This window comes from Oryx dammah, unplaced genomic scaffold (genome assembly GCF_014754425.2).
Source record: "Oryx dammah isolate SB20612 unplaced genomic scaffold, SCBI_Odam_1.1 HiC_scaffold_28, whole genome shotgun sequence".
NCBI lineage: Eukaryota > Metazoa > Chordata > Mammalia > Artiodactyla > Bovidae > Oryx > Oryx dammah.
Window position 1 is genome coordinate 110,787,267 of NW_024070212.1, and position 26,953 is coordinate 110,814,219.

Consider the following 26,953-nt stretch of genomic DNA (forward strand, 5'->3'; position numbering starts at 1 on the left):
AGAGATTGCACAATGGAGTGCAGTAGTTCGGGCACAGAGGCTAAGGTCAAACTGCCTGCATTTGAACCCAGGTGTGCCCAGATCAGTGACTCAACTCCTGCATGCCTCAGATTCTTCATATGTAAATAAGGCTAAAGATGCTAACAGTAGCCAATAACAACCTTACTGAGCATGATTGTTGAGAGAGTTAAAAGAACTACAATACATGAAATTTTCAGAAAAGTGCAAGGCCCATAATATTGTAGAAGGGTTCCTGCTTATTAGTTATCTCCCACAGAGCTGAAGAAATGATTGTATCAATAAACTTATGTTCATTTCTGATGCTAGGAAAGACTCTGACGCTGGGAAAGATTGAGGGCAACAGGGGAAGGGGGTGACAGAAGATGAGGTAGTTGGATGGCATCACCAACGTGATGAACATGAGCTTGAGCCAACTCCGGGAGATGGTGAAGGACAGGGAAGCCTGGCATGCTGCCGTCCATGGGGCTGCAAAGAGTGGGACATGATTTGGTGACTGAACAACTGCAATGTTTGTTCCTATATCTTTTTCTTGCCTATTTAGTACATGTATGTTGTTCAGTCAATAAGTCATGTCCAACTCTTTGCAACCCCATGCAAAGGACAGGCTTCCCTGTCCTTCACTAACTCCCGGAGTTTGCTCAAGCTCATGTCCATTGAGTCAGTGATGCCATCCAACCATCTCATCCTCTTCCACCCCTATGTACATGTATAATGCACAATTAGGAAATGCATATAAAATATAGAAAATACATACAACAAAACAACACCAGCAATGCTATTGCCCAAATATTTTTTTTATATTCCACTCATTGTTTAAACAACATTTACTGAGCACTTAATATATGAAAGGCTTCAAGAGAACTCCCTGGCAGTCCAATGGTTAAGACTCTGTGTTTTCACTGCCAAGGGTCCCAGTTTGATCCTTGGTTGGGGAGTTAAGATGCCACAAGCCATGCCGCAAGGCCAAGGTGGGGAAAAAAAAGAAAGGCTTCACACTCTTACTGGAGATAAAGTGATGAACAAGGAGAGACACAGCTCTTGCCATGGAGGTTACAGTCACGCCTAACCAAGTAATGAATGATAAAATACATGTAAAGCTGCAACTGTGTTAAGTGCTAGAATGGAGAGGCACATGTGTCATGGGGAGATCTGACCTAGATGTGAAGGTCTGTTTTTTGAAGGTTGTGAGGAAAAGACTACTGAGCTGAGAATTAACTCATAGGAATCAACTCAGAGAAGTCAGATGGGAAGAGTTTGCCCAACAGAGGCACAATAAATCCAAAGGTGATACAGCGAGAGGGAGCAGAAGAGAGGAGGCGCTGCCACTGAGGCCGCAGTGCACACTAGACACAGCTGGCTGGTTAGGGAGAGAGCAGACCTGCAGAGCGTTACGACCTTAACCTAAACATTATATTCTCCACTCATTCAACAGACGTTGCCTATGAGGATCCAGGGACATTTACATCAATTCGATTTATATCATACACTGTAAGTCCCCTACGTACAGACAAGTTCCATTCCAAGAGTGGGTTCGTGAGTCCAATTTGGTCGTTAAGTCCAACAAAGTTATAATAACGCTATTAGCTATATAGTACTATATGGTAATAGCCTTATAATACACTTCACACAAATAGTACTTAAAAAACAAACACAAAAATAAATAAAATATTTTTAATCTTACAGTAACATAAAAAGTACGGTAGTACAGTACAACAGCTGGCATACAGGGGCTGGCATCGAGTGACCAGGCAAGAAGAGTCACTGACTGGAGGAAGGAAGATGGTAGAACTGAAGCATCACCAGCAACAGGAGGTGGAAGGCAAGCTGCAGTGTCACTCACGCCTGACGTTGATGGAACACACATTTGCATCTTTGAAAGTTCGAAATGTGACGGTTTGTATGTAGGGAACTTATTAATGCTTTTATTATAAACTTTTTTTGAACAATAAATATACAGTAATTTTACTCTCATTGGTGGAAATTAGGACTTCTCTGGTGGCTCAGGTGGTAAAGCGTCTGCCTACAATGCGGGAGACCTGGGTTTGATCCCTGGGTTGGGAAGATTCCCTGGAGAAGGAAATGGCAACCCACTCCAGTACTCCTGCCTGGAAAATCCTATGGATGGAGGAGCATGGTAGGCTACAGTCCACGGGGTCGCAAAGAGTTGGACACAACTGAGCAACTTCACTTTCTTTCTTTCTTTCTGGTGGAAATACAGGTTTCTTTTCCCCCCAACTTTCCATTCTTATTAACAATGCTGATGGCTTCCTCTTTGTGGTCATTTGTCCAAGCATCTGTCGGATACATTCCTGTAAGGGGAATTGCTGTTCCCGCAAATTCATTAACCTGTTTTAATCACAATCTTGTGTGTCGGGGGGTGGGGGCGGGGTGGAAATCAGCATACTCAGCTGTCTAGAGCTGAGACTAGGTTCTTTTGAGATTGGTACCACTATTACACATAGAGGCATTTTTGGTGACTTTCAGAACCTGCTTCTTCATTTGCTTCAGTGTTAGGAAGTCCCTGCTATTTCTGATCCCCATGGGTTTTTCCCACTCAGTACTGGCTGCCAATGAAATATCTTTGTGGCTCTAGAACTTTAACTGCCCTACTCCTGAGAGCCACAGGAGATCAAACGCTTTTTTATCTGTTTGTGAAGGATCTTCCTCTGAACTTTAGACAGAGAAAGAGAAGGCAGTTTCTGACATTCCTTTCCTCTCCGCTGCCTCCTACTTCGTCCAGTTCCAGGCCAGGCATTAAATTCACTGACTTGCTAAAGGCAGATGGAGCTCAGGTTTCTAGTACAGACTAGGTTTTCCATTCTACTTAGTTGACACATACCATATTCTCCTGAGACTTCCATCTCCCATTTTTGTCTACCGGCAAACTTTTTTTTTTTTTTTTTCCTTTCAAAATCCTGCTTGTATCCCCACCCTTAAAATACCTTCTAACGACCCATTTACTTTTAGGTCGTAGACAATTTCTAGGCTTCTAACGATTATTTACATTTTCTTTACCTGTTCTTTGCAATCCATTTCTTCATTGCAAAAAAAAAAAAAAAGTCTTTTTCAAGACTAATGCGATGCTCTTGCTAAAGCAACCAAACTTTGATTAAGACTTAGAAAGAAACGGAGTATCTAGGTAAAGTTAAGCTTACCATGCACAGGCAGTGTGAATTGCATTATATCGGTACTACTTTTAACCCTCACGGCAATCCTGTGAGGTAGGTATCATTCCTTCCCCGTTTAGGGGCCGTCCCCATTTCACCTGGGCTTCTCACGTGGCGTTAGTGCTAAAGAACCCGCCTGCTAATGGAGCAGATTTAAGAGATGCAGGTTTGATCCCTGGGTTGGGAAGATCCCCTGGAGGAGGAAATGGCAACCCTCTCCAGTATTCTTGCCTGGAGAATCCCATGGACAGAGGAGCCTGGCGGGCCATAGTCCATAGGGTCGCCGAGACTGTAACACAACTGAAGCGATTTAGAGAGCGCACAATTTTACAGATTAGGAAGCTGAGGCTTAGGAAGGTTGTCACTTATCCTTGATCACACAGTTACCATGTGGGGAGTTTACTTCTGCTCAGTAAACTGACCTGAAGAAAACAGGAAAAGCAAGCAAAGGGGACAGCAGGTGGGCGGAAGCCGCCCTTTCACCGTTTCCTTCCCCAACCCCCGGACCAAGCCTCCCACGTGGCCCGCACGCCTCCCAGCGGCCACATCTCTGCCACAAGCACTTCCGGTATCCGGATGATGTCATTAGCCAGCGCCTCAAGTCGGCGCCGGACGCCGGCGTGCGCGTGGCGCGAGACGTCGGATGAGAAGGCGGGCTTTCCGGCTCGGTTCAAAGCTATTTCCGTCAGGAGCCGGAAGTCCGTCCCGGATGGCTTCGGGGGCGGCCTCTGCGTGGAGCTGATCGCAGGGGCCGCTGGCCTTCCCGCGCCCGCTGGTTCCCTCATGGTGCGGGCCGCGGCCGCCAGTCTGCATTCGGATCGGCGGCGCTGACGAGCCGGGGCAGCACGCGACATGTCGTCGGGCCTCCGCGCCACCGTCTTCCCGCGTTGGAAGCGCCACATCTCGGAGGAGCTGAGGCGCCGGGACCGGCTGCAGAGGCAGGCGTTCGAGGAGATCATCCTGCAGTGTGAGCGGCGGGCGGGCCCGGAGGGCGGGCGGGCGGGCGGACCCCGCTGAGGCACGCGGGGCCGCCGACAGGAACCCCAGGCCGAGCCCCGGCGCCTCTCGCGCGCCTCGCTGCCGCCCCGGGTTCCCAACGCCTGGCACAGCCCCATGCCTTTTGTATCTTTTCCGTTTATCCTTGGGTGTGACTGTGGAGGGTTTCCCTGCAAGCTTTGGATTTTCTTCACGGGCAGGCTCCGTGCACGTTTGTATGTGTAAATCCCAGCTGCTCCGCACACAATGCTTGTGTAATTAAATAGGCAGCTTCCAGAAACGGGCTGTTTCGGGCATCGTGTTACTGAAACGGGCACTGACTTGAAGCATTAGCGTAGTGTTCTGAGTATCACGAAATGTTTGCCTTTCATTTCTCAAGACCTGTCCTTACACTCCGCCTTGGTGTTCTTTGTGACACATCTTGAGTCTTAACTCACTTTTTAGTTGGGACATAGTAGGCTTTACTGTTACTGAAAACTTGGATATGAAAAAGGTGGCCCACCCCCACCGCCACCGCAGCAATTTGAGTACAAAAATGTTTGTGCACTTCAGTTCAGTTCAGTCGCTCAGTCATGTCCTATTCTCTGTGACCCCATAGACTGCAGCAGGCCAGGCTTCCCTGTCCATCACCATCTCCCGGAGCTTGCTCAAACTCATGTCCATTGAGTCAGAGATGCCATCCAACCATTTCATCCTCTCTACTCCTTCTCCTCCTGCCTTCAATCTTTCCCAGCATCAGGGTCTTTTCCAGTGAGTCAGTTCTTTGCATCGGGTGGCCAAAGTGGAGTTTCAGCTTCAGCATCAGCACTTCCAATGAATATTCAGGACTGATTTTCTTCAGGATGGACTGGTTGTGCCCTTAGATGCCTTCTTATGAGCATTTCCTTACCTCGCCCCCCATTTTACCCTAACTGATGACACATTTCGGGGGAGAAACAGGCACTTTTAGAACCTCTGGTTCCAGGTCTGCTCCTTGAAGTATGCCTTTTAGGTCTCAAATTCTGTTGATGATGAGATTCAATGTAGTAGTAGTTAATATCCTTCATTGAGTTCTGATCATGCTAAAGTTGTGGTTCCTACACGTACATGCTGGTTAGAATCAGATGGGGATCTTTTGAAAAATTAGAAAGTCCAGGCCATACCCCAGACCAACTAAACCACAGGAATGGGGTGGGACACAGGGGTCAGTATTTCTTGGTGCTCCCCAAGTAATTCTGATGTATAGACAAGCTTGAGTGCTGCAGTATTTGGCGTGTATTGTTTCACTTTCTTTCTGAAAATTTCCCTGAAACAGGTCCTGTTGGTCTTTATACAAATGAGGAATCTGAGACCGAGAGAGGTTAGGTAATTTCTCCCGGTAGCACGGCAGAGTAGATAGGGTCTGGATTAGGACCCAGACTTGATGGCTCCTAACTTTTTTGCAGTTTTTGCTTTTCTCACATGGTTCTCCAAGAAATAGTCCTAGCTGAGCTCATCCCCTTAACTAAAATGGAAGAAAAGGGAGTTGATGGGTGTGCCACTGTTACGCTAATTCCTTACACTCTTAAGAGACTGGCAGCCTGGTGCTATTTCAGAAAGCCAGAAGCACAGGAAACTCCTTATTCAAACATGACTCCTCACAGATTACATAAATTCAAGTCACCAGGTATTTCATCACATGCTTATTCTTTAAAAGCTGATGCACACCAAAAGTCACATTGAGTTGGCGGTCTCACCACAGTCCCCTTACCAGCCTCACCTACCTGCCTCTATAAAATCGGGGTGAAGCTTGCCTTGCCTGCTTCATAAATGCAGTGCTGGGCATATAAGTGCTTTGAAAGCCATCTGTGTAATTGCCTATAAATGGAAGGTGCTTGCTTGTCATCGCATTGACACAATTGAATGTTTTTCTGCACTTTGAAAATGGACATCTTGAAAGGGGGTGGAAGATGTCAAAGGCTAGTCAGAAAGACAGGTCAGTCCTGTCTTAAGAGGGAACAGGTCTTAAAACAGCCTAGTGAGGAGTACAAGCCCAGGGCGGGGGAGCGGTTGGAGAGGAGACCAGGGTGAGGAGCAGTAGGACGCGGCTTCCCTGGCCTGTGCAGGTCTCCGGTTTAGGCAGGGGTTGACATTTGGGAGATCACCTCTGGTTTGACTATGAAACGGTCCCACTCTTCATTGCCCCGCTTCTCAAAGAGGGGGACAGAGTTTGCTGTCAATCCTGCCTCTGGGCCTGAAGAGGAAGATGAGAAGAGGCCGTGGGGACTGTGGGTGGCTCCCCTCCCTCTCCATCCTTCTCTTGAGTGAGAGGAGCTTTTAGGAAGGATCCCTCTTGAATACCTCCTGTCCTTTGAAAGACCCAATATCACCAGACATTCCTCTGTAACATTTTTTAAGATCTTTATCAGGGCCCTTTGACACGGGGGAACATTCAAGGTTGGAATCCCTTCCCTCTTTTGAGCTAGTTTATTAAATTAATATCGATGAAGACAGTGTTTCTGTTTCTGCCCAGGCTTTCCGTCTTCAGAGATCAAAAAAGTGGGGCTCAACTCTTTAAGAGGAAAGACAAGCGCTTCTAACAGGACTGGTCACTGGCGTTAATCCTATGGCATTTTTGGCCTGAAGCAGCTGCTATCTCAGGCGTGTGGGGTCAGTGAAAGCCCACATCGCGTGTGGGTTTTCTGTAAGTTTCCCAGGGTCACTTTCTTGTTCTGCTTGGTGCACCCCCTTGCACTTCTGATCTCACTGGCCCCCTGCGTGCATGTCATTTCTAGCCTTGACTTTTGACTTCCTTTATTGTGCTCCCTGTCACATTTATTATGGTTCGAGAACTCCCTTTTTTGAACTCTCTCCTCCTGTATTCTTCAGCACGTTTAGGATCTTGCACCTAGTTGGTCAAGCAGGGAACCTCAGGATAACCTTTGACTTCTTACTGATCACTGTCTGTTAATGTCACTTGTTGAGTTGCTAAGTCATGTCCGACTCTTTGCGATCCACGGACTACAGCACACCAGACTTCCCTGTCCTTCACTATCTCCTGGAGTTTGCTCAAGTTCATGTCCATTGAGTCGGTGATGCTAGCCAACCATCTCATCCTCTGCCGCTCCCTTCTCCTTTTGCCGTCAATCTTTGCCAGCATCAGGGTCTTTTCCAATGAGTTGGCTCTTCGCATCAGGTGGCCAAAGGATTGGAGCTTCAGCATCAGTCCTTCCGGTTACTGCTTGCTTTTAAAATCTGTTGTTTCACCGTTGCCGGTAAGAAGAGGTCTGAATTTTCTCATCCTGCCCTCTCATGTGTTGGAGTGACTTTTATTTCTAGCCACCTGCTAGGTACCTCTAGACCTTCTGCCTGGACTGTCTGTCTTCTTCACCTGTGAAACCATCTGAGAAAATAAGTAAAAACTCACTTTTTCTCTTCCTTTTAATACTTGACCTCCACCCCTCCCCACCCATATATGTTTTAGCTCCTAGTGGTCAGGGACTCTGGTTTGTGTTTGCATCCCTAGTGCCCTGATCTGAATCTAAGATAGAGTCCCCTCTTTCACTTAGTGGTGCATAGCACTTCATTTTCCCACTGTGTGTTGGTGTGTCGTTTGTTTCTTCTTCCCCAGGTAGGAAGCTGTGGGAGTAGAAAGAATGGAGAGGGGAATGTTTTTGGAGGGCGTTTTCAGGTTCCTTTGTCAGGCTGCCTGTGCTTAGGCCAGGAAGCATCTAAGGAGGGTATGTTCCTGAAGTTTGGACGACTGCTACAGTTGGTGACAAAGTGCAGTATACCTAGTACTTTGATGCCTCATAAAAGTGAAACCAGCCCCGTCATCTTCTGATTTTTTTTTTTTTTTTTTTTGGCCCAGATCTTTATAAGACATTAAGTAGTAACTAAGTGTAACATAGGTTATATTAACTTTTTTTTCTTTGATAGATAACAAGTTGCTGGAAAAGTCAGATCTTCATTCAGTGCTGGCCCATAAGCTACAAGCCGAAAAGCATGACGTACCAAACAGGCATGAGATAAGGTATTTGGAAACCATCCTCTGTTATTTATGTCCCCCTTTTAATTGAAATTTGTCTCAGTTCAATTGTCACTTCCCTAATTTTGAAGCAAACCGAGTACTGTGTTTGTGCTCCAGTTTTGTTTGGGCCCCCCTTGTCACTCAGCTGGTAAAGAATCTGCCTGCAATGTGGGGAACCTGGGTTCCATCCCTGGGTTGGAAAGATTCCCTGGAGAAGGGAAAGGCTACCCACTCCAGTATCCTGGCCTGGAGAATTCCATGGACTGTATAGTCCATGCGGTCGCAAAGAGTCAGACACAACTGAGCAACTTTCAGTTTACAGTTTTTTGTTTTTGTCAGTTCCTTTCAAATCGAAGCTTCTGAAGCCACATAGCTAAAATCTTTTTTTTTTTTTTTGAAGGCATGTAGGTACTTCCCCACCTAGAAGGCTCATCATCAGTACGATGTGAGCTTGAGAAACTGCTTCAGACGAGCGGCCAGGCCAGCTTCTCCTCTAGCCTACGAAGCTTCACTTTTTCTAAATAATAAGGTATAAGTACTTTTGAACAGATTTACATAGATCTTGCTGGTACAGGATTGAAAGGCCTGTAAACATAAGCGATACACGTCTGTTTAATCTTTTTTAGTTCAGTGTGTTGCAGTATATTTTAGTATATGGTCATACTAGTGAGTTTCAAAAAGTTTTTTTTTTTTTTTTTAAAGAAAGACTAGGGGGAGATCTGCATTTTAATAGGAAGGGTAAGTATTGCTTCGTTAAATGTGTGAGTGTATGTTCATGTTAGGGAGTTTGGTATGTTTACTTGGGTCATTCATTCTCTCTTTCTGAGGATCCTAAGTAGCTTAAATGGAATCATTCTAGAGTCTTTCTGTCCTCCTTTTCCATTTGTTCATCATGTTTGCTCGATAGCTCAGTGGGTGAAGAATTCAGCTGCATTGGAGGAGATGCAGCTTGAATCCCTGGGTTTGGAAGATCCCCTGGAGGAAGAAATGGCACCCACTTCTTACCTAACCAATGCCATGCACAGAGTAGCTTGTCAGGCTACAGTCCAAAGGGTTGCAAAGGGTCGGATATGACTATGCATGCATACGACTTTCATGGTAACCATACCCATTCTTGCTCTAAAATCTACATGTTTTTCGGTATGTCAGTTACATTTTACCCATTGTAAAGCAAAGTTGATGGTAACTTGGGGTTTTAGAAGAAAAACAGAAATGCTTGGTGTAGCTTATTTCATTTATTCTGGTTGCCATATCTGCTCAGTACCTGCCATCCATGTTTCCTCATCTGGCGAGATGGTCTCCAGACGGACTAGAGTGGAGAGAGGGACAGATGGCCCAGCCTCTGCTCCATTTCTACCTAAGAACAATTCAGGAGATGGTGCCTAAGCTGTGGCCCTGGGAGGCCTTCTCAGTATTTAAAATAGTAGTTGCTGTGTTCTGGTTAGTTTAGGTGTATAGAAGCCACGTGACCTTTTTTCCTCTAAATTCAGTCAAGTGAAATCCTGAAACATTTTATTGCTATTTGGTTAGACTCTTGGTGGCCAAGGTAATGGAGCTTCAGCATTAGTCCTTCAAATGAATATTCAGGCCCCAATACTTGATGCAAGGAGCCAACTCACTGGAAAAGACCCTGATGCTGGGGAAAATTGAAGGCAGGAGGAGAAGGGAGTGGCAGAGGATGAGATGGTTGGGTGGCATCACTGACTCAATGAACATGAGTTTGAACAAGCTCCGGGAGATAGTGAACAATAGGGAAGCCTGGTGTGCTGCAGTCCATGGGATCAAAAAGAGTCGGACACGACTGAGCGATTAAACAAGACTCTTGGTGACTACAGTCCTGCATCTTTTATCTATCAGCCAAACTCATTTGCTTGGAAAGGTACTATAAATAAATATACAACATCACTGGGCTGGTTGGGCTTCCCAGATAGCTCAGCTGGTAAAGAATCTGCCTGCAATGCAGGAGACCCCGGTTCGATTCCTGGGTCAGGATGTTCCCCTGGAGAAGAGATAGGCTACCCACTCCAGTATTCTTGTCTCGGAAATCCATGGACAGAGGAGCCTGGCAGGCTACAGTCCATGGGGTTGCAAAAGAGTCAGACACGACTGAGCGATTAAGCACAGCACTGGGGGGTAATGTAAATGGAGGTCCTTGCTTTCCTGCAAACTTGTGTTCTTAACCAGGCCTCCTCCTGACTGCCTCATTCCTATCCTTATTTTCCACAAGTCAGCTATGGTTCCCTTTTCCCTCCGTGTCCCACCCCTCCCCCCTATGCAGTCGCCGGGCCAGTTGATCTTTGCCCGCAGCATCCTCGGCCGTCTGTCCCTTAGTTCGCACTTGTGTGCCACCCCCTTCCTTGCTTACCTGTGCTTCCGTTCCTGGACTGTGGCAGGGGTCTCGTTCACTGAGACACCTTGTGACTGCAGTGTGGGCCAGGCGCTGGGACATGAAGATGAACAAGCCAGAGTCCTTGTTCTTAGAGACCTGAGCCGAGTGGGGAAACCAACTCAAAGAGGTGTGTGCTGGCAGGTATTCCCATAGACGGGGTCTGATTGGTTGCGTTCTGTTTTCCCAGCTGTCCTTAAGTCCTGCCCTGCTCATCCCATTCTAGTTAATTCTAAAACACACTGTGCTTAAAAAGCTTTCTCTCATCAATTATCTGGCTCCCCTCTTCAGTGTTTTAATCCCTTTGCTAACAGAAGAGATTAAAGTGAAACTCTTGCTTGGGATGTAATTGACTCCAACCGTTTTCTCAGTACGCTCTCTGGACTGCAGCCTCAGAAATTTGTTAGAAATGCGGAATGTTGGGCCTCACCCCAGACCTCCTGTTTGAGAAGCTCTCGGGGTGGGGCCCAATAGTCTTGTTTCAGGAAACCTTTTAGGTGATTCTGATGGCCTCTAACATTTAGGAACCACTGTCTCGGTGGCCGCTTAGTCCTTGTGAGCCATCCGAAGGTCCCGAGAGTGTGTTAGAGACACAGACTGTCAACTCAGGTTATTGGCCCTTTTCTTGGACCTGATGAGTCCATCTGGGATGAGGCCCAAGAATCTCTTAAAACCTGCTGTCTGGATGATTTCTTTTTCTCTGCCTAGTGGAGCCCTGGGCTTTTATGAGAAGTTTGACTTTTTTGGTGAGTAAAGTTGGAAGCAGTGAGAAGGCTTTGAACAGAGGAACGAGCGCCCTGGGTCCTTGGCGTTTGTCTCAGGGATCTTTTCTCTACAATACCGGCTTCTTGGAAGGAGAGACTAGTTTGATGCTTTGCATATTTCGCTTTGCTTTGCGTTACAATGAGAATTTGACAGCAGTTATTTCTTATCTTCCTAATTCTCATACAGAGTCAGTTACCCAGGCCTGTGGCTTTTATTGCCTCATTTAGGGTGGTTTCTTATAAGGCATGTGCCACTTTCTAGTTTCCAGACTTTGACCTCTTGGGCCAAGATTGAGGAAGCACTGTTGCTCAGAGAACGCAGCATTAGGGTATCTTAGCACCTGTGATAAAAACACTTCTAGAGACGGAGGGAGCATCACTCTGCTCCCCTTTCCCTCTTTATCTCTTACTAGTCACTGGGAGGAGACAGGCCCCCCATGCACCTTTCAGGTGGTGGTACCCTAGGTTGCCAGCCGTCTTTCCCCTGGGCGGTGGTTTCAGCTACTCACTACGGTCTGATGGTTTTCATCTGTAGCTCCAGCCGAGACCCATTTCCTGAATCACCCATCCACAGTCTGGTCACCTACTTCTGGTTCTGAGGTAGTGTGCACACACCTGCAGACTCTCCCAGACTCTCAAGGTGGCCTGAACTCAGTCCGTGGCTTCAGATGCATTTGTCTGCTGACAGCGTCTCTGTGTCAGCCTGCAGCTTGGACCTTTTTACTTGAAGTCAGGCTCTACTAAATGTGCCGTTTCCACTCGGCGTGACCTCATAGGTGTCCGAGGTGACCTCGTTCTTCAGCCGCACCCCCCCAGCCCCTATCCCCTACAGCCCTTCCTCCTGAGGTGGTGACGTCTGCCTGTGATCAGCCACTCAGGCCAAAAGCCTTGAAGTCATCCCCAACTTTCTGTTGTTCCCCACATCCAGTTCAGAGGCGCGTCCTGCAGTCTCTGTCCGCAGTGGACCTAGCTCGGATCTGCCCTCGTTTTACCACATCCCCGCTGCTGCCCTGTCCTGATCTGCACTTCCTCGAATCCAGCCTGTAAAATAACTTGCTAACTGATCTCCCTGTTTCTGCCCTTACCCCTCTGCAGTCCACTCTGCACCCAGCTGCTATAGCGATCCTTTGAAACGTAAGTCATTCCTCTGCTCAACACCCTCAGTGGCTTCCGGTCACGCAGAGGAAAAGCCACAGCCCTCGGGGGTCTGGGAGACTCTGCATGGCCTCCCTGCTCCTCCCTGACCCCCTGAACCCTTCCCTGGGGGTGCAGGCACACTTAGCCCTGCGAAGCCCGCCTCCAGCCTCTGCGACACTTGCTGTCCCCTCCGCTCACACGGCCCCGTCCCCAGTCCGCACGGCTAGTCCTTCACTGCTGTCGCGTCTCCAGTCTTGCGTCACCTCTTGGGCTGCCTTTGGTTACTCCACGTGGCACAGGAGCCCTATCGTCCTGTTCCCTTCTTTATTTACCACAGTACATCTGACCGCCAGCCTCCGTCCATCCTCTCGCTTGTGGTCTGTGCTCTTGGCCGATCGCAGTGTCACGCGGGCAGAGCTTCGTGTCCCTGCCTTCCGCCCACTCCCAGAACAGGCCCGGCTCAGATCTGGCTCTCAGATACTTGTCGACTGAGGGCACTGTGTGGTCTCCTCCCTGTCCACCTGAACTTCATCCCAGAAGCCATCTTTTACTCCTGGCACGGCTGGTGGTTTGGGCTGTGACTGGGTTGGTTTCACCTGTGTCTCAGGGGCCCTACCTCCTGCTTTGGGTTTGTGGTGACTTACGACCCCACTGGCCTGGAGAGCTGAACTGCTCTATTGGCTGTGTTGCCATACACAGGCTTCAGGTTCCACAGTGACTATCCCAGTGTCTGATTGAAGGGGAATAAGGTCTGATTTTTTTCTTTTTCTTTTTTTCTCCCTCTTTTTTGCGTGTTCTCCTCGTCTGCCTGGTTGGGGCATTTAGTCCCGGACATGATGGTTCATGGAATGATAGTCAGCTGCAAGAAATGGCCCAGCTGAGAATTAAACACCAAGAAGAACTGACTGAATTGCACAAGAAACGTGGGGAGGTAAAGAAAGATAGCCCTTCTCATCTCTCCCTGAGGGTGGGGGCGGTGGGGGACAGGCACTTCCACTGGCATTTGCAGCCATCCAGGCTACATACAGCATTGCCAGCTCTATCTGGGAATGAAACAACAGGAAAGGTGAGCCCCCCCCCCCACAATCAGCGGCCTCGGGATAACTCCCAGGTGTCATGGAAGGTACAAGTGGAGAAAATGTAGAAAGAACCCTCCTCCTCGGTCAACTGAACGTTTTACTGATAACCATCATGAAGTGTGAACCCTGCAGTTTCAGAAAAATTCATTAGGACAAAGCACCTTCTGGGCTCTGTTTGCCCTGGATGGTGGTCTAATGGCAAGTTATAAAGATCTTCAGCTGCGTTGATGGTTTCATCAGCTAAAGAATCTGGAAAGGTAGCTGGGGTGGAGGGGTAGACAGATGCTCTCAGCAGGATCCCGGCAGGCAACCTGGAGCATCACGGGTCTGTCCCAGGCCTGCAACAGGGGAGGCACACACTGAGCTCGCGAGCCTTCCCATCGGCCCTTCTCTCTTCCACCAGCTTGTTTCTTCTTCCTGCCTTGGCCCAACCCCACAGGCATAGGCACCTGGGTTTTTTTGTTTTGTTTTGTTTCCTTTAAAATAAGTCACTATTACTAATTTCCAACTGAGGTCCTAAACTCTCTTGTTAATGATGAACATGTTCTTTACCCCCCCAGTTAGCCCAGTTGGTGATTGACCTGAATAACCAAATGCAGCAGAAGGACAAGGAGATGCAGATGAACGAAGCCAAGTGAGTAGAGGCCAGGCCTCCTTCAGGACCGGGCGTGGGGTCACACTTGCTGTTCTGCCGCCCTCTTGTGCGTGGGGCCCGCAGCCCCCACACTGCACTCAGTGCCAGCTTCATTTCTGTGCACTCGTAGCACGGGGTCCTTTTCTACCCTCTGAGATGGGAAAGGCAAGAACAGTGCCCCCAGGCCTCCGGGATCCCAGCACCCACACACCCCCCTGAGATGTAAGCCTGCCTCTGGGAAGCGAACACGAGGCAGTGCCAGCTCTCCCCACGGCCACTGCTGCTTGTGGAAGTGGCGTCTCCTGTGGTGGGCATGGGACCGAGAAGGGGCTTGGGAACGGGTGCGCTTATGAGCAGGTTATCCTGCATCTGGGAGAAGCCTGCCAGACGAGATAAACAGAGCCTCCAGATCTGGGACCTTCGAGCTGGAGGGGAGCCTGGGTTTCCTCTGGGCTTGTTCTCCGAGTCTGCTGCGAGGGCTCTCTGGAGGCTTAGAGAGAAGGGTGGGGAGCTTGCTCAGCCTCAGTGAGGGAGCACGGCTCCCTGGCCTCCTGCTGAGCTCCCATCATCACTCTTGTTCAGCATCAGAAGCTCCCTCTTTCTTCCCACCCTGTTTCTCTGAACAGTGCCTTAGCTTGTCATTCAGAGTCTGATGAACTTTGCCCGAGGTGTTGCCTCTGCTAATGGGATTGTCCCTAAGCCACCTGGGCTGGGCTCGGCCAGGTGAGGCGCCCGCGCTGGTGGCTGAGGTCACTGCAGGGCCCAGGCTCACGCAGCTCTATGGTTTCGCTCCTCTCCTCGTGCTTTCAGAATTGCAGAATACCTGCAGACCATCTCTGACCTGGAGACCGAGTGTCAGGAGCTGCGCACTAAGCTTCAGGACCTTGAAAGAGCCAACCAGACCCTGAAGGATGAATACGACGCCCTGCAGATCACTTTCACCGCCCTCGAGGAGAAGCTGCGGAAAACTTCCGAGGAGAACCAGGAGCTGGTCACCCGGTGGATGGCCGAGAAAGCGCAGGAGGCCAACCGCCTAAACGCGGAGAATGAAAAGGACTCAAGGTGGGAGATGAACCCGCAGTCAGTGAATCTCAGTGTTGGTACAGTAACCTAGCAAAGCAAGGCACACCTGGCAGCTCTGATCACAGGGTGGGGGCGTCAGGGCACACCAACAGAAGGAGCGGGGGCGGTATCGGGCATAAAAGAGACTTGCGTTTATGAGGACACTTTTATAGCTGAGCCAAGGATTACCTCCCTGAAGGGCTTTGGCACATTACTGTATTTGCCAGTGAATTCTTTCCATGTTTCAAGAAGAAAAGCTAATTCTTGAACATTATAAATTAAACCAGAATTAGAAAAAGATTAAAATACTCCCCCTCATTTTATAAAATTGATCCAACCAAAAATTCTGATCTTGCCAGTGTACAGAATGACTATGGGCCAACGTCACTAGTAATGAGTCTAAAAGATTTAGAACATTTGATTTTAAATCCCCACGTCAATAGTTTAGAATTTGAAAAGATTATCGTAGTTAAAATCTAAAAGAACGAATAGACGGAATAGGAAAGAACCTTAATAACGATGAGCCCTAGTCCTACCAAATAGTATATGCAGAAAGATTTTGAAATCTGTGAAAACAGAAAGCAAAAGGTAGAAGGAAGAAATGTTACTCTCTGTTGTTTTGTGAAAAGTTCCTAAATAAGAGTATTGGAAGACTTTATAGACATGAAAGGTAATGGTAATAAAAAATGAACTGTATAAAAATCGTAGGTTTCTTAACATTGAAGAACACTGTAAACCAACCGAGGGTATGCAGCTATAAAATGTATGTCCTTAGTATAGTCTGTTAAGAAACAGGTGAGCGTTCAGACGGATGGATGTAAAGCATAGATGTAAAAGAAGTGGATGGGCTCCATGAATTTGGTTAAAAGGGTTGTTGGGAGGAAGGAAGGTAGGACGTTTCTGATTTGGGGCGGGCTGTTTTTCCAACCCCCTGGAGGGCTCTGGAGATGGTGGGCGCCTGCAAAGCGTTCTTGTTGGAATTTATCATGAGTCATGAGACTGGCTCACAAATACGATTCTGTGATCATCCGTTTTTCACAGAAGTGAAAAGTCAGAAGTGGTCTCTACTTTGTGAGGAAAAGAAACTATAATATTTTCGTACAGTGGGATTTTATGAAGTCATTTAAAAACAGACATACTTAAGTTAATATTAAGAAAAAGTGAGCTATCCTTTTCATATTCTTTCTGTCTCACATTTACAAGTTAAATTGTGTGGCTTGTAAGGGCTTCCCTGGTAGCTCAGCTGGGAAAGAATCCTCCTGCAACGCAGGAGACCCCAGTGTGATTCCTGGGTCGGGAAGATCCGCTGGAGAAGGGAACAGCTGCCCCCTCCAGTGCTCTTGGGCTTCCCCATGTGGCTCATATGTGGAGCTCTTAGGCAGCTGGGGAGTGGAGAGGACGCAGGGGTTTCCCTGGACATTGGTGCGCTGCGGGTGAGAACCTGCCCGACGGAGAAGCCGGCGTGTGGCTGTGCAGAGGGAGAGAGCTGGAACGTCGCGCGGACGAGAACAGCCCAGGCTTTCTGGTGACAGCGGGGTGTGAGGCGGGTGGCACGCCGGCCCCAGGTGCGCCCCGTGAAACGTTTTCCTGGGAGTGTGCCCTTGCGCGAATCACCCTCTGGCTGCACCTGTGGGGCCTGGCAGTTCTTTTCATCACGTGACGCAGCTAGTTCCTCCTTCTCAGAAGCCTCTCCCCTCCCCCCCTTCCTACCAGTTTCCCAGATTATACCTAATAATATACCTTCCCCTTCTAGCAGCTTCTGTTTACCTGGGTCACAGTGGTGCGCTCTTTTGAAATAGCTGCTCATCTCCCTTGCTCGTCTGGGTGTGTCCCTGCAGGCCGGCACAGTGGCCGCTGTGTGGGACGCTCCTGGGGAAGCCGTCAGCTCTCAGAAGGTTTCCTGTCGGCCTTTCTGATGAAAGCCGGGCTGTGGCCGTTTTCTTCTCTCCGTGCCTCGAGCTGTGTGCCGTACCCGCCCCTGCCAGGCGGCTGCCTCTCCTGAGGGGAGCGTTACACACCCCACGCTGAGACTGCTTTTCCCTCAGAGATGGTTTAGAGGTCACCTCTTAATTCCACCTATGAAAACTCTGTTGCGTTTTTTGTCACTTATCCTGTAAACTAAAACTGACTTTTCATATTCCAGGTCAGGCATGGGATTGAGAGTGTAAAGCATTTTCTTAAGCGACAGCCTTGTCCTGTCCCAGATTCTGCTGCGTCGTGTGCAGGACCTTGCCCTGTTTGAAAGTTCCCACTATGGTAGAAGCATTTTAGAAAAAATTTCCGGCAGAGTTCTTGACCTGAGTTCAGGAGCAGAGCTGGAGTTGTAGGTCGGGGGTCCCTCCACCTCAAAGGTAAAACCACAGATAGAAGTGAAATCGCCATGGAGATGCGAGGGAGGCCAAGGCTTAAAGGCTAAGACGCTCCTGAACTTAGGGCTTGGGAAGGAAAGCCAAAAATGGTTCTGAGAGGCTGGAGAGAGTGGAAGCAACTGCGGACCGTGTGAAACTTCTGCCACACATTTTGACAGCTGAAGAATCTCACTCTACCTCAGCTTCCACGTCTGTAAAATGAGAATCGTAGTATTCACCTTCAAAGCTTGTTATAAGTGTTAAATGAGTTAAAAACCTATAAAATAATAAAACCATGCCAGGGATACATAATTTTTATGATTATCTGTGCTCTTGATAAGTTAGTGTGAGACTGTTTACTGCAGAAAACTACGTCTCTGTCATGACTAACCCTGGATGAACCTGGTGCACGCTTCTGTCCTGAGAGGCCCTGGGTCCCGATGGACAGGCTTCTCTGCTGGTTCATTGCTTTCTCTAGTCACATAATCCCTTCTAGGGCTCTGTTCTGAAATCCATTATAATAGGGTCTTTTCTGATGGTACAAGTGTGGGTTTGGGCCTCTGGGTATGTTTGCCCAGGGCAGTAGTTACTTGAATATTCAGTGCACTTAAAATATATTATTAAAGCTAGTAGTTTTTTGATAGCCAAAACCCCTTGTTTGCTTTAAGTAGACATAAATAGTGGGGTTTTTTTTTGTTTTTTTTTTTTAATAGGAGGCGGCAAGCCCGGCTGCAGAAGGAGCTCGCAGAAGCCGCGAAGGAGCCTCTGCCAGTTGAGCAGTGAGTAGAGGAGTCCACGTTAAAATTGTGCTCTTGGCCATTTGGTTTGCTCTTCTGAAATAGCTTTACAGTGTTTTATTTCTGTGAAACCATTTTATAGATTGTAGAAAGAAAAGTAAAAGACTTAGAGAAAATAAAAAACACTCATTACTTTCCAGGAAGTTGTTGGCTTCCAGGAAGGGTGAGTTCTGACTCCCTTCGCCCTTAACCAGCGACAGCCTCGCTGTCTTCCTGTTGACACCCTGACCCATTTTCTGCCTCTAGTTGGAGCCGTGGCAGTGTGACGCTGGGCTCGGGTTGCCTCTCCTGCTCTCTGCTTGGTTTGTGACTTCATGTGGAGTTTGGGCAAACCTTTGAAGCCTGAGTAAAAACTGGGATCTCGTGGGACACAAGGAATTGAACCAAGATGGAGTTTTTCCTAATCTGGAGTCAGGTGGAGGGTCTTCCCTGAGATTTGAGGCTTTGTTTTGAGAGTGGTGGGTATTTTAGTGACTAAATTCCCTTTGCTCTGGTTCAGGATTTGTTTCCCACCCCCCCTACCCCCCATTGAAATAGATCGTGAAATACAGTATTATGGCTATGAGCCTTTCTTTTAAAATGTTGGTTGCTTCCTGATAAAGGGAGGGGAGTGGTTTCATTTCATCTAGGGGTCATCAACCAAAGGTCTTAATCTATGAGATAACAAACCTCATGCCAAGCCTTTGCTTTTAGATGGGGTGTGTGTGTCTGTCTTCTGCTTTCCCACATGGGAAAAGTGAATGTCAGGCATTTTTGCCGAGAGCTGCAAAGTAGATAAATAGTTGATCTAGAAGTTAGATTTGGTTCTCCTTAAAAGTAACAGCTGATGAAAGCATCATTTGTCTTGTCTGCTATTGGCCAGTGTGAACAGGTGAGTAGGTGTAGAAAGGTCAAGCGTCCTGCCCCAAACACAGAGCAGGTGGCAGGGGCAGGCTGGAAACCTCAGGGTGTCTGACTGTAAAGGCCTGTTCTTACTCTCCTGTGCTTCCCTAATTGTAGGGTTTCTTTCATCTTTGAAGGGCTTCGATAAGTTACCAGATGCTGGTATTTTCTCATGGTTCTAGGTCTTTGTGCAGTTTCAAGTACCTGCAGCTATACAGTTCTGTCTTAAACCATTTACGTAGGCTCAGCTCGTGCTTATCACTCTTGCCATCTCTGCTGTTCTGTTGTTACCCTGTGTGAACACAGATGACTCTCCCAAACCACCAGTGAGAGGAGAAGAAAGCCCAGCCTGTTCTCTGTTTTCAGGCCTGCCTTTGTTCTCCTCTCAGCCCTGGCCAAGATGGGGGTCAGTTACACGGGATCCTGGAATCAGTAGCCAAGGAAAATAAATGTACTTGAACTTGGTTTGACTTGCTTGGTAACAGGTTCTGAGTTATAGATTATATTTACATAATCCAGATAATTAATCACGGGAGAATCTCTTCTAAGTTCCTGTGAATCCAAACATTTGATAATAAAGTCTCAGGTTATAAGTTTTTATCAGTTTACTTCTCCATGAAGATTGCAACTTAGTAGGAGGTTGTTAAGACCAAACTAATTACTTGCCTTTCCTCTAACCAGGAAAATGGGGAGGAAGGGGAATTCCAGAGGGGCTTTGCATCCGGTGGGATAAACAGCAGAGGAGCACTTTTTTTTTTTTTTTTTTAATTTGGCCGTGTCAAGTTGCGGCATGCAAGATCTTTGTCCTTTGCTGTGGCCTGTGGGATCTTTAGTTGAGGCATGTAAACTCTTAATTGCGGCACACGAGATGAAGTTCCCTGACCAGGGATCAAACCCAGGCTCCCAACATTGGGAGCACAGAGTTTTAGCCACTGACCCACCAGGGGAGGCCCCAGGAGCACATTCTTGTGACTTATTTCACATGTAATGTGATGAACTCACCAAATGTCAGAAACACTAACTACTTAAACATAAGCATCAAACAGCCAGAGTCAAAGATGACGTGTTTAGATCCCGCTTTCCTGTCTTTTATTCTTAAGGTGGTACTCAGAGCCGGGTTTACGTGCCCGTTGATCTCCTTGCCCTTTTAGCAGTCCATTTTCTTACCGCCCTGGGTGGTCCCCTTGTCCTGGCCTTCTCCTGCACACCGCAGCTGCCCTTTGCTGTCCTCCATGTGTTGCTGAGCCCTGGGAACTGTTTCTTGCTGAGTGCTGCAGTCTGGTGATTGGCGTGCAGGAGACTTCTGAAGAGAAAAGTCTTTCTTGCTCCTGGTTATGTGGTTAGGGACTTAATAAGCCATTATTTCAGTACTTTTCAAGTGGGAGCTGTCTTTAGACTTGAAGAGATCCAAAGCTCCCTTCTCGGGTTATTTTCAGCTGGAGTTCTGGATCCGACTTAGATTGTTTCTTTTCATGTTGCTCTGATGGCAGTTCCTTTTTCTCCAGAGAAGCTGAAACCAGCTCTGTCCCAGCCAAGACTCCTGGGCCGTGTGTGATTAGGAAGTGGTGTTGCCTGTTGGCCTTAGCAGAGCAGGCCCATCACAGAGCTTCTGTTCAGCAGAAGCAAAGACTCGGCCTCTTACCCTTCTTTCCAGGGATGATGACATTGAAGTCCTTGCGGATGAAACCTCTGAGCACCCTGAGGAGACCTCTCCCGTGCGAGCCATCAGCAGAGCTGCCACGTAAGTAGACGGGTTGTGCCAGGAATGGGGTGCTTGGGGGGCACCCTGACAGCCACCGTGGGCAGGACCAGAGAGCAGTGCGGGGCCCCCGGCTGAGCGTGCAGCCCCCCTCACTTGACCATGGAGGGTATGGGCTTCAGAGCGTCCCCATCTTTCTCCGGTTGCGCCTCCTTAACTAGGAGGGAGCCATCCCTCAGTGGTGCCTCCAGCCGTGAAGAGAAGCAGAAAGAAGTGGTAGCGACTTCCTGAAAGAGGGACCTTGTTAGGCTGGGTGATTGTTTAGAGCATACTGTTTAATTCTTACCATGGCTCCGGGATTTTTTTTTTTTAACTTGCCAAAGCAGGACCAAAAGGATGGGGTCTGCCCTTAACCATACAAGAGGTTGTTAGGCCAGTTAGCTTATTGTCCAAAGCCTCATTTCTAGGGGAGTTCAGTTAAGGCTAGGTGATCTTACTGCTTTTGAGATGTCAAGGCTGGGGGTTCCCTTTTATCTTCCCTCTGTTTTCTGATGGTTCAGTCCCTGGAGGGTTTTCTCTGCTGGAGTTTGGACACTTGGTGGGAAACATACTCCCAGGAACTTACTTTTTTTGTAGACTGTTTTTGATTGATTGTTTGGGTAGAATGTTTCTAAGGTTTAAACCTATCCTCCCCTCCTCTTTAGTAAGCGACTCTCGCAGCCTGCTGGAGGCCTTCTGGATTCTATCACTAATATCTTTGGGTAGGTTAGAAAACCTTCACCTTTCCTTGTGTGTATATATGTGTGTGTATAAATATACCTAAGTACATGTACAGGATTTGTTAGTGTTTTTTAAACGTGCACCAGAATCTCAGTGCAGAGTATATGCAGATGCCTTAATTTCAGCTTTTCATTTAGCTTCTTCCTTTTTCCCTTAACTTCCTCTCTCTCAATCCCGCTGCGTGCTGACCTCTGGCCTTACCCTTTAGTCTGTCCGAGTCTCCCCTTTTGGGACATCACTCTTCTGACGCTGCCAGGTGAAAACATTATCCTCTCCTAGCCCAGCATGCAAGTGTGGGTCGCTGATAACCACATTCATCACCGCTTCACTGCCCCAGCCATCACGCCTCCGTGTGCCAGTAACCGGGATGCTTTGCATGCGCCTAGGCACGCCGTCCGCCCTCTGAGCGGGGCAGATAGGTTGAGCTCTTTGTACCGTTAACTCAAGCTCTGGCCGCTCTTCCTTTTGGCATGTGTTCAGCTCCACCCTGACCACAAGTGTACCCCAAGGATGATGGTAACCAGGCATAGGATCATCTTGAAATAGTTTTGTGAAAATACCCACGGGCCCCCTCAGAGCTCATGGTCACTTTAAGCTGAGGATGTGTCTAGTGGTTTATTTGACGGGGGCAGCAGTTGTTCAGGCTTGCTTTTCAGTGTTGTGTTTTGGAGTCCGTGAGTTAGCGAGGAGAGTGAAGGTAAGTACTGTCTTTCCAGTTGTCACTGCGTCAGGGGGCTTCCGATTCGGGGGGCTCATTCTTTGGTTTGGAGGGTCTTGAAGGGAAAGGCAGCTACTGATAAAAGACATCTTTGAGTCCCTGCTGAGAGGTGGGCGGACAGTGAGCCCACACGGTCCTAATACTGTCCTTTATGTTACTTCTTAGGAGGCGCTCTGTCTCTTCCTTTCCAGTTCCCCAGGATAACGTGGATCCTCATCCCGGTGCTGGTAAAGAAGTGCGAGTGCCAACGACTGCAGTGTCTGTCTTTGTAAGTGTGGTTTATTATCTCCAAGCCTCACCAAGCTTCTCGCGGAAACAGAGCCTGACCATTGAAGGATCCTTTTTCCTGCTGAAGCTAAGCTTTCTCTTCCTGTTTCATTTACATGGAGCTTTTACACCTGTTGGTTCTCTGATAGAAAGGATTGATAATATTTCGATAAAGCATGATTGCTTTGTTAAAATAAGCAAAATGCATTAATTTTCCTCATCTTCCGAGAACAAAGTTGATTTCCAGCCACCCTCTGTGATATATGGGACTGGCTGAGAGAAAGGATGGGATGGATAAGACACGGGAACACTAACTTGGGACAGTGACACTTGAGGGAATAACTGTTGTCATTTGTTGTCATCGGTTGGCTCCAGCGTCGAGTTTTTAGTCAGCGATGTGTTCTGGAAGGTTGGTTGGGCGGCTCTTGGCTTCATTAATTATGCCCACGTCCATATGACTTCTAACCATCAGGAGCACCTGGATGGAAGCAGGAGACAGGCCTGGGCGAAGCTGCTGTGATGCCACGGCCGACACTGGTGTCAGAAGCTGGGTCCTAGAACTAAAGGTTGATCCAGGTCCCTGCTGGTGTGATTGAGCAGGCGTGAGACTCGCCCAGGGAAACAGAGTCCCTGGCTCCGGCCTAGCAGAGGGAGTTGGGGGTCAGTGGGGAGAGCAGAGCCCAGTTAGTTGGGCTGATGCTTGGATTGCGCAGGGAGAGCCAGCTTTTGGGGAGAGAAAGACTTGCTGTTAAAATGGGATGGAGTTTGCATGGCAGGAGCTTTCAGTTTCAGGCATAAAGGGGAACTTACACTAGTTACTTCTGTCCAGTGAACTGGCTGACTGAGTGGCCACCTTGGTCACTGTAAAGAGACCTACTGTGGGGGAGGGGGTGGAGCGGGCACTGTCACAGCCCCCTCCCACTCTGCTCCTGCGATTCTCTTACCGCGCCGGGCCCCTCGGAGGTCAGTGATGATTGGTAAAAGGTCTGATTGCACGTAAGGTCACAGTCCCTGCCCTGCCCTCAGCTCCCAGCAGCCCATTTTTTCCCCTCCCATCACATTTAAGTCATGTGTATGGGGTAATGGAGCAGCTGACAACATGGGATTCTGTCAGTGTGTGTTTCTGAAGAGTTAACAGTGCACAGCAGACCAGTATCCAACAAAACCAGCTACACAGGAGCTTGATGAGCGGCAGCCATGGGTGTGATGGTGCATGATCTCAAGTTTTCAATCTGAGACCTCTAAGATGAAAGGGAGCACTGGAAAGAGAATGGAGTCGTATGGAGGTGGGAGTTGGAGCGCCTGTCAGATGGCTTTTCAGCACTGGGACTCGAGAGGATGGCGAGAAGGCAAAGCAATCCTAAGTGCTGTTTATATTCCAGTCAGCTTTACGGGTCACATTCTCAGCAGTTGAGGCACCTTTTTCAGTGCCAAGCAAAGGCAAAGATGAGATTTTGTGTTCCTAAAGTGACCTTTTTAGGCAAGTGATTGACCTGTTTAGTGATTTAATATTTATAATCCTTGTGTTGCAGCCTTCCCCTCCCCCTGCCTTGTTATTATGAAAATTTTCAAATATAAGCAGAAATAGGGATTAAAAACTGCTGTTGGGCAGCTTCAGTTAGTCACATTAGCCAATCTTATGACCACACACATACACAAACATTTGCTGGAGTAATTTAAAGCAGATCTCATAGTGTTTTTACTCATGAATATTTTGAAATCCATAGTCTTTTCAGAGAGGAGATGATAGTGACGTCCACTATTCTCTCACCCCATTCTAGGCTGGGGAGCTTCCTGTCTGGTTTCCCTTCTCAGCTTGAACACAGGTGCCATCTTTTCAGACGTGTCCAGTGTGGATGCCAGTCTCAAGACATTTCTTCTATGAAGAATTAAGTTCTCCCCAAATAAGACCTGTTACTTGTATTGCAGCCCTAGTCGTGGTCAGATGCAGTCTGAGCTTACAGGGCCTGCACAAGTCTTTCTTTTACAGATGAGGGGTCTAAGGCTCCAGGAAGTTAAGAAACTTGGCAGAGGTGCCCCTGCTGCCGACAGTGCATATCGGTGCCATATTGTCTGCAGCATGAGCTCCAGAGCCCCTCTGACACTGGCTTGTCAGAGGGCAGGACCGGCATCTGCTCTTGTTAGGACTCTGCGTGTTAGGGTGCACTTTCACTGGGACAACCGAAATGAAAGGCTTTTTTAAAAGGAAAAGGATTTTTTTCACTAATTTGGTACATAGTTTCATACCTGTTATTAATGCAGTCTGGACCAGAAGAGAGGCAGTTAACCACAGACTGACTTTTAAGCTGTGAAGATCATAGTATAGATTGACATTACTTTATTCTTAGAAGAAATAAAATTAAAGACAGACTTTAGGCAGTTAGTCTCTACAGGTTTTGAATGCTTTTTAAGAAGATTGCACAGTACTTAAATAAATGGAAAAAGAACTGTAAGAGTTTAATGATAATAGAATTTTTGGAGACTCTGGGCTAGGAACCCAAGATTATGACTTTAATGACCAGTGTTTAACGTGTGGTTAAGCGTCCAGAGTGTTCATCTGTATTAGCCCCGTTCTTGGGAGTGACAGTTAACCCAGGTTGAAACTGGGCATTTGTCTTGCAGGACGCGCATGACGGGGAGGTCAACGCTGTGCAGTTCAGCCCAGGTTCCCGGCTCCTGGCCACAGGAGGCATGGATCGGAGGGTGAAGCTCTGGGAAGTGTTTGGAGGTAAGGTCTCACCAGAGTGAGGAACAGAAAGAAGCGTGTTGGGGATGTCTGGTTGGCAGTTTGAACTGTTCATCTTCTTGAAACATGCAGTATTTTGTGTCAGGAATCATCTGACCAAAGCATTGTTGCTCTCAGTTACCCTTTACAGCTAACACAGCCGAGTCTGTGTTTGCTCTGGGTTTCCAAGTAGGGACCAGAGAATGCTCTGAATTCCAGATACTTTAGCGTTTGTGTTTTCTTAAGTGTATACCAATGAGAGCATCTTCTAAGATAGGGCAGGTTTTAGATTTGAAATAAAAAAGTCTTAATCATGGACTAGTAAAATTGTACGTAAAAATAAATAATAAAATTACACATCAAGCTGTGTATTTAATGCCAATGGCCGTCGCCTAGGGAAAAAATGACATTGTATCTAAGCTTGAGACTAAAGAGACGAGTATGGGACTTCCCTGGTTGTCCAGTGGTTAAAGATCTGGCCAGTGCAGGTGACATAGGTTTGATCCTTGGTCCAGGGAGATCCCATAGGCCGAGAAGCAGCTAAGCCTGTGCGCTGCAGCGGCTGAAGCCTGCTCACCCTCGAGCCCGTGCTCGACAACTAGAGAAAGTCTGAGCACTGCAGCGAAGACCCAGCACAACCATTAATTAATTTAAAAGGAGGGTGTATTATCTTACTGCTGTTGTTCAGTGGCTAAGTCATGTCCGACTCTTTGTGACCCCATGGATTGCAGCACGCCAGGCTCCTCTGTCCTTACTGTCTCCCAGATTTTGCTCAAGTTCACATCTGCTGGAGTTGGTGATGCCATCCAACCATCTCAGCCTGTGCTGCCCTTTCTCCTTTTGCCCCCATCAGTGGTGGTGGTTTAGTCGCTAAGTTGTATCCAGCTCTTGCGACCCCATGGACTGTAGTCTGCCAGGCTCCTCTGTTGATGGGGTTCTCCAGGCATGAAAACTGCATTGGGTTGCCATTTCCTTCTCCAGCCTTCATCAGGGACTTTTCCAAATGAGCAGGCTCTGCATCAAGTGGCCAAAGTATTGAAGCTTCAGCATCAGTCCTCTCAGTGAATATTCAGGGTTAATTTCCTTTAGGATGGACTGGTTTGGTCTCCTCGCTGTCCCAGGGGCTCTCAGGAGTCTTTTCCAGCACTACAATTCAAAAGCATCAATTCTTCGGTGTTAGCCTTCTTTCTGATCCAGCTCTCACATCCATATATGACTACTAGAAGAACCATAGTTCAGAGCAGACAGACCTTTGTCAGCAAAGTGATGTCTCTGCTTTTTAATGTGCTGTCTAGGTTTGTCATAGTTTTCCTTCCAAGGAGCAAATGTCTTTTAATTTCATGACTGCAGTCGCCATCCACAGTGATTTTGGAACCCAAGAAAATAAAATCTGTCACTGTTTCCACTTTTCCCCCCTTGTGTTTGCCATGAAGTGATGGGACTGGATGCCATGATCTTAGTTTTCTGAATGTTGATTTTTAAGCCATCCTCTTTCACCCTCAT

General features: G+C 47.8%; 1 protein-coding gene and 1 non-coding gene across 6 annotated transcripts in view; both read left to right on the forward strand.

Annotated features, from left to right (window-relative positions):
- The first annotated feature begins 3,867 nt into the window (after positions 1 to 3,867).
- ATG16L1 (autophagy related 16 like 1) overlaps positions 3,868 to 26,953 on the forward strand; it is a 44,181-nt gene continuing 21,095 nt past the window's right edge. The window contains exons 1-12 of one of the 5 annotated variants that reach the window (XM_040231809.1): positions 3,906 to 4,155; positions 8,082 to 8,175; positions 8,573 to 8,701; positions 13,285 to 13,390; positions 14,099 to 14,172; positions 14,983 to 15,234; positions 18,296 to 18,361; positions 20,916 to 21,002; positions 21,665 to 21,721; positions 21,949 to 21,996; positions 22,624 to 22,726; positions 25,348 to 25,453. In XM_040231809.1, the coding sequence (XP_040087743.1) occupies positions 13,328 to 13,390; positions 14,099 to 14,172; positions 14,983 to 15,234; positions 18,296 to 18,361; positions 20,916 to 21,002; positions 21,665 to 21,721; positions 21,949 to 21,996; positions 22,624 to 22,726; positions 25,348 to 25,453 (856 nt within the window). In that variant the 5' untranslated portion in view covers positions 3,906 to 4,155; positions 8,082 to 8,175; positions 8,573 to 8,701; positions 13,285 to 13,327. Of the gene's footprint in view, positions 4,156 to 8,081; positions 8,176 to 8,572; positions 8,702 to 13,284; positions 13,391 to 14,098; positions 14,173 to 14,982; positions 15,235 to 18,295; positions 18,362 to 20,915; positions 21,003 to 21,664; positions 21,722 to 21,948; positions 21,997 to 22,623; positions 22,727 to 25,347; positions 25,454 to 26,953 lie in introns of all 5 variants that reach the window. The other 4 variants (XM_040231806.1, XM_040231807.1, XM_040231810.1 and 1 more) reach the window with 4 other exon arrangements.
- On the forward strand, positions 23,688 to 23,965 carry LOC120857140. Its single transcript, XR_005719610.1, has one exon.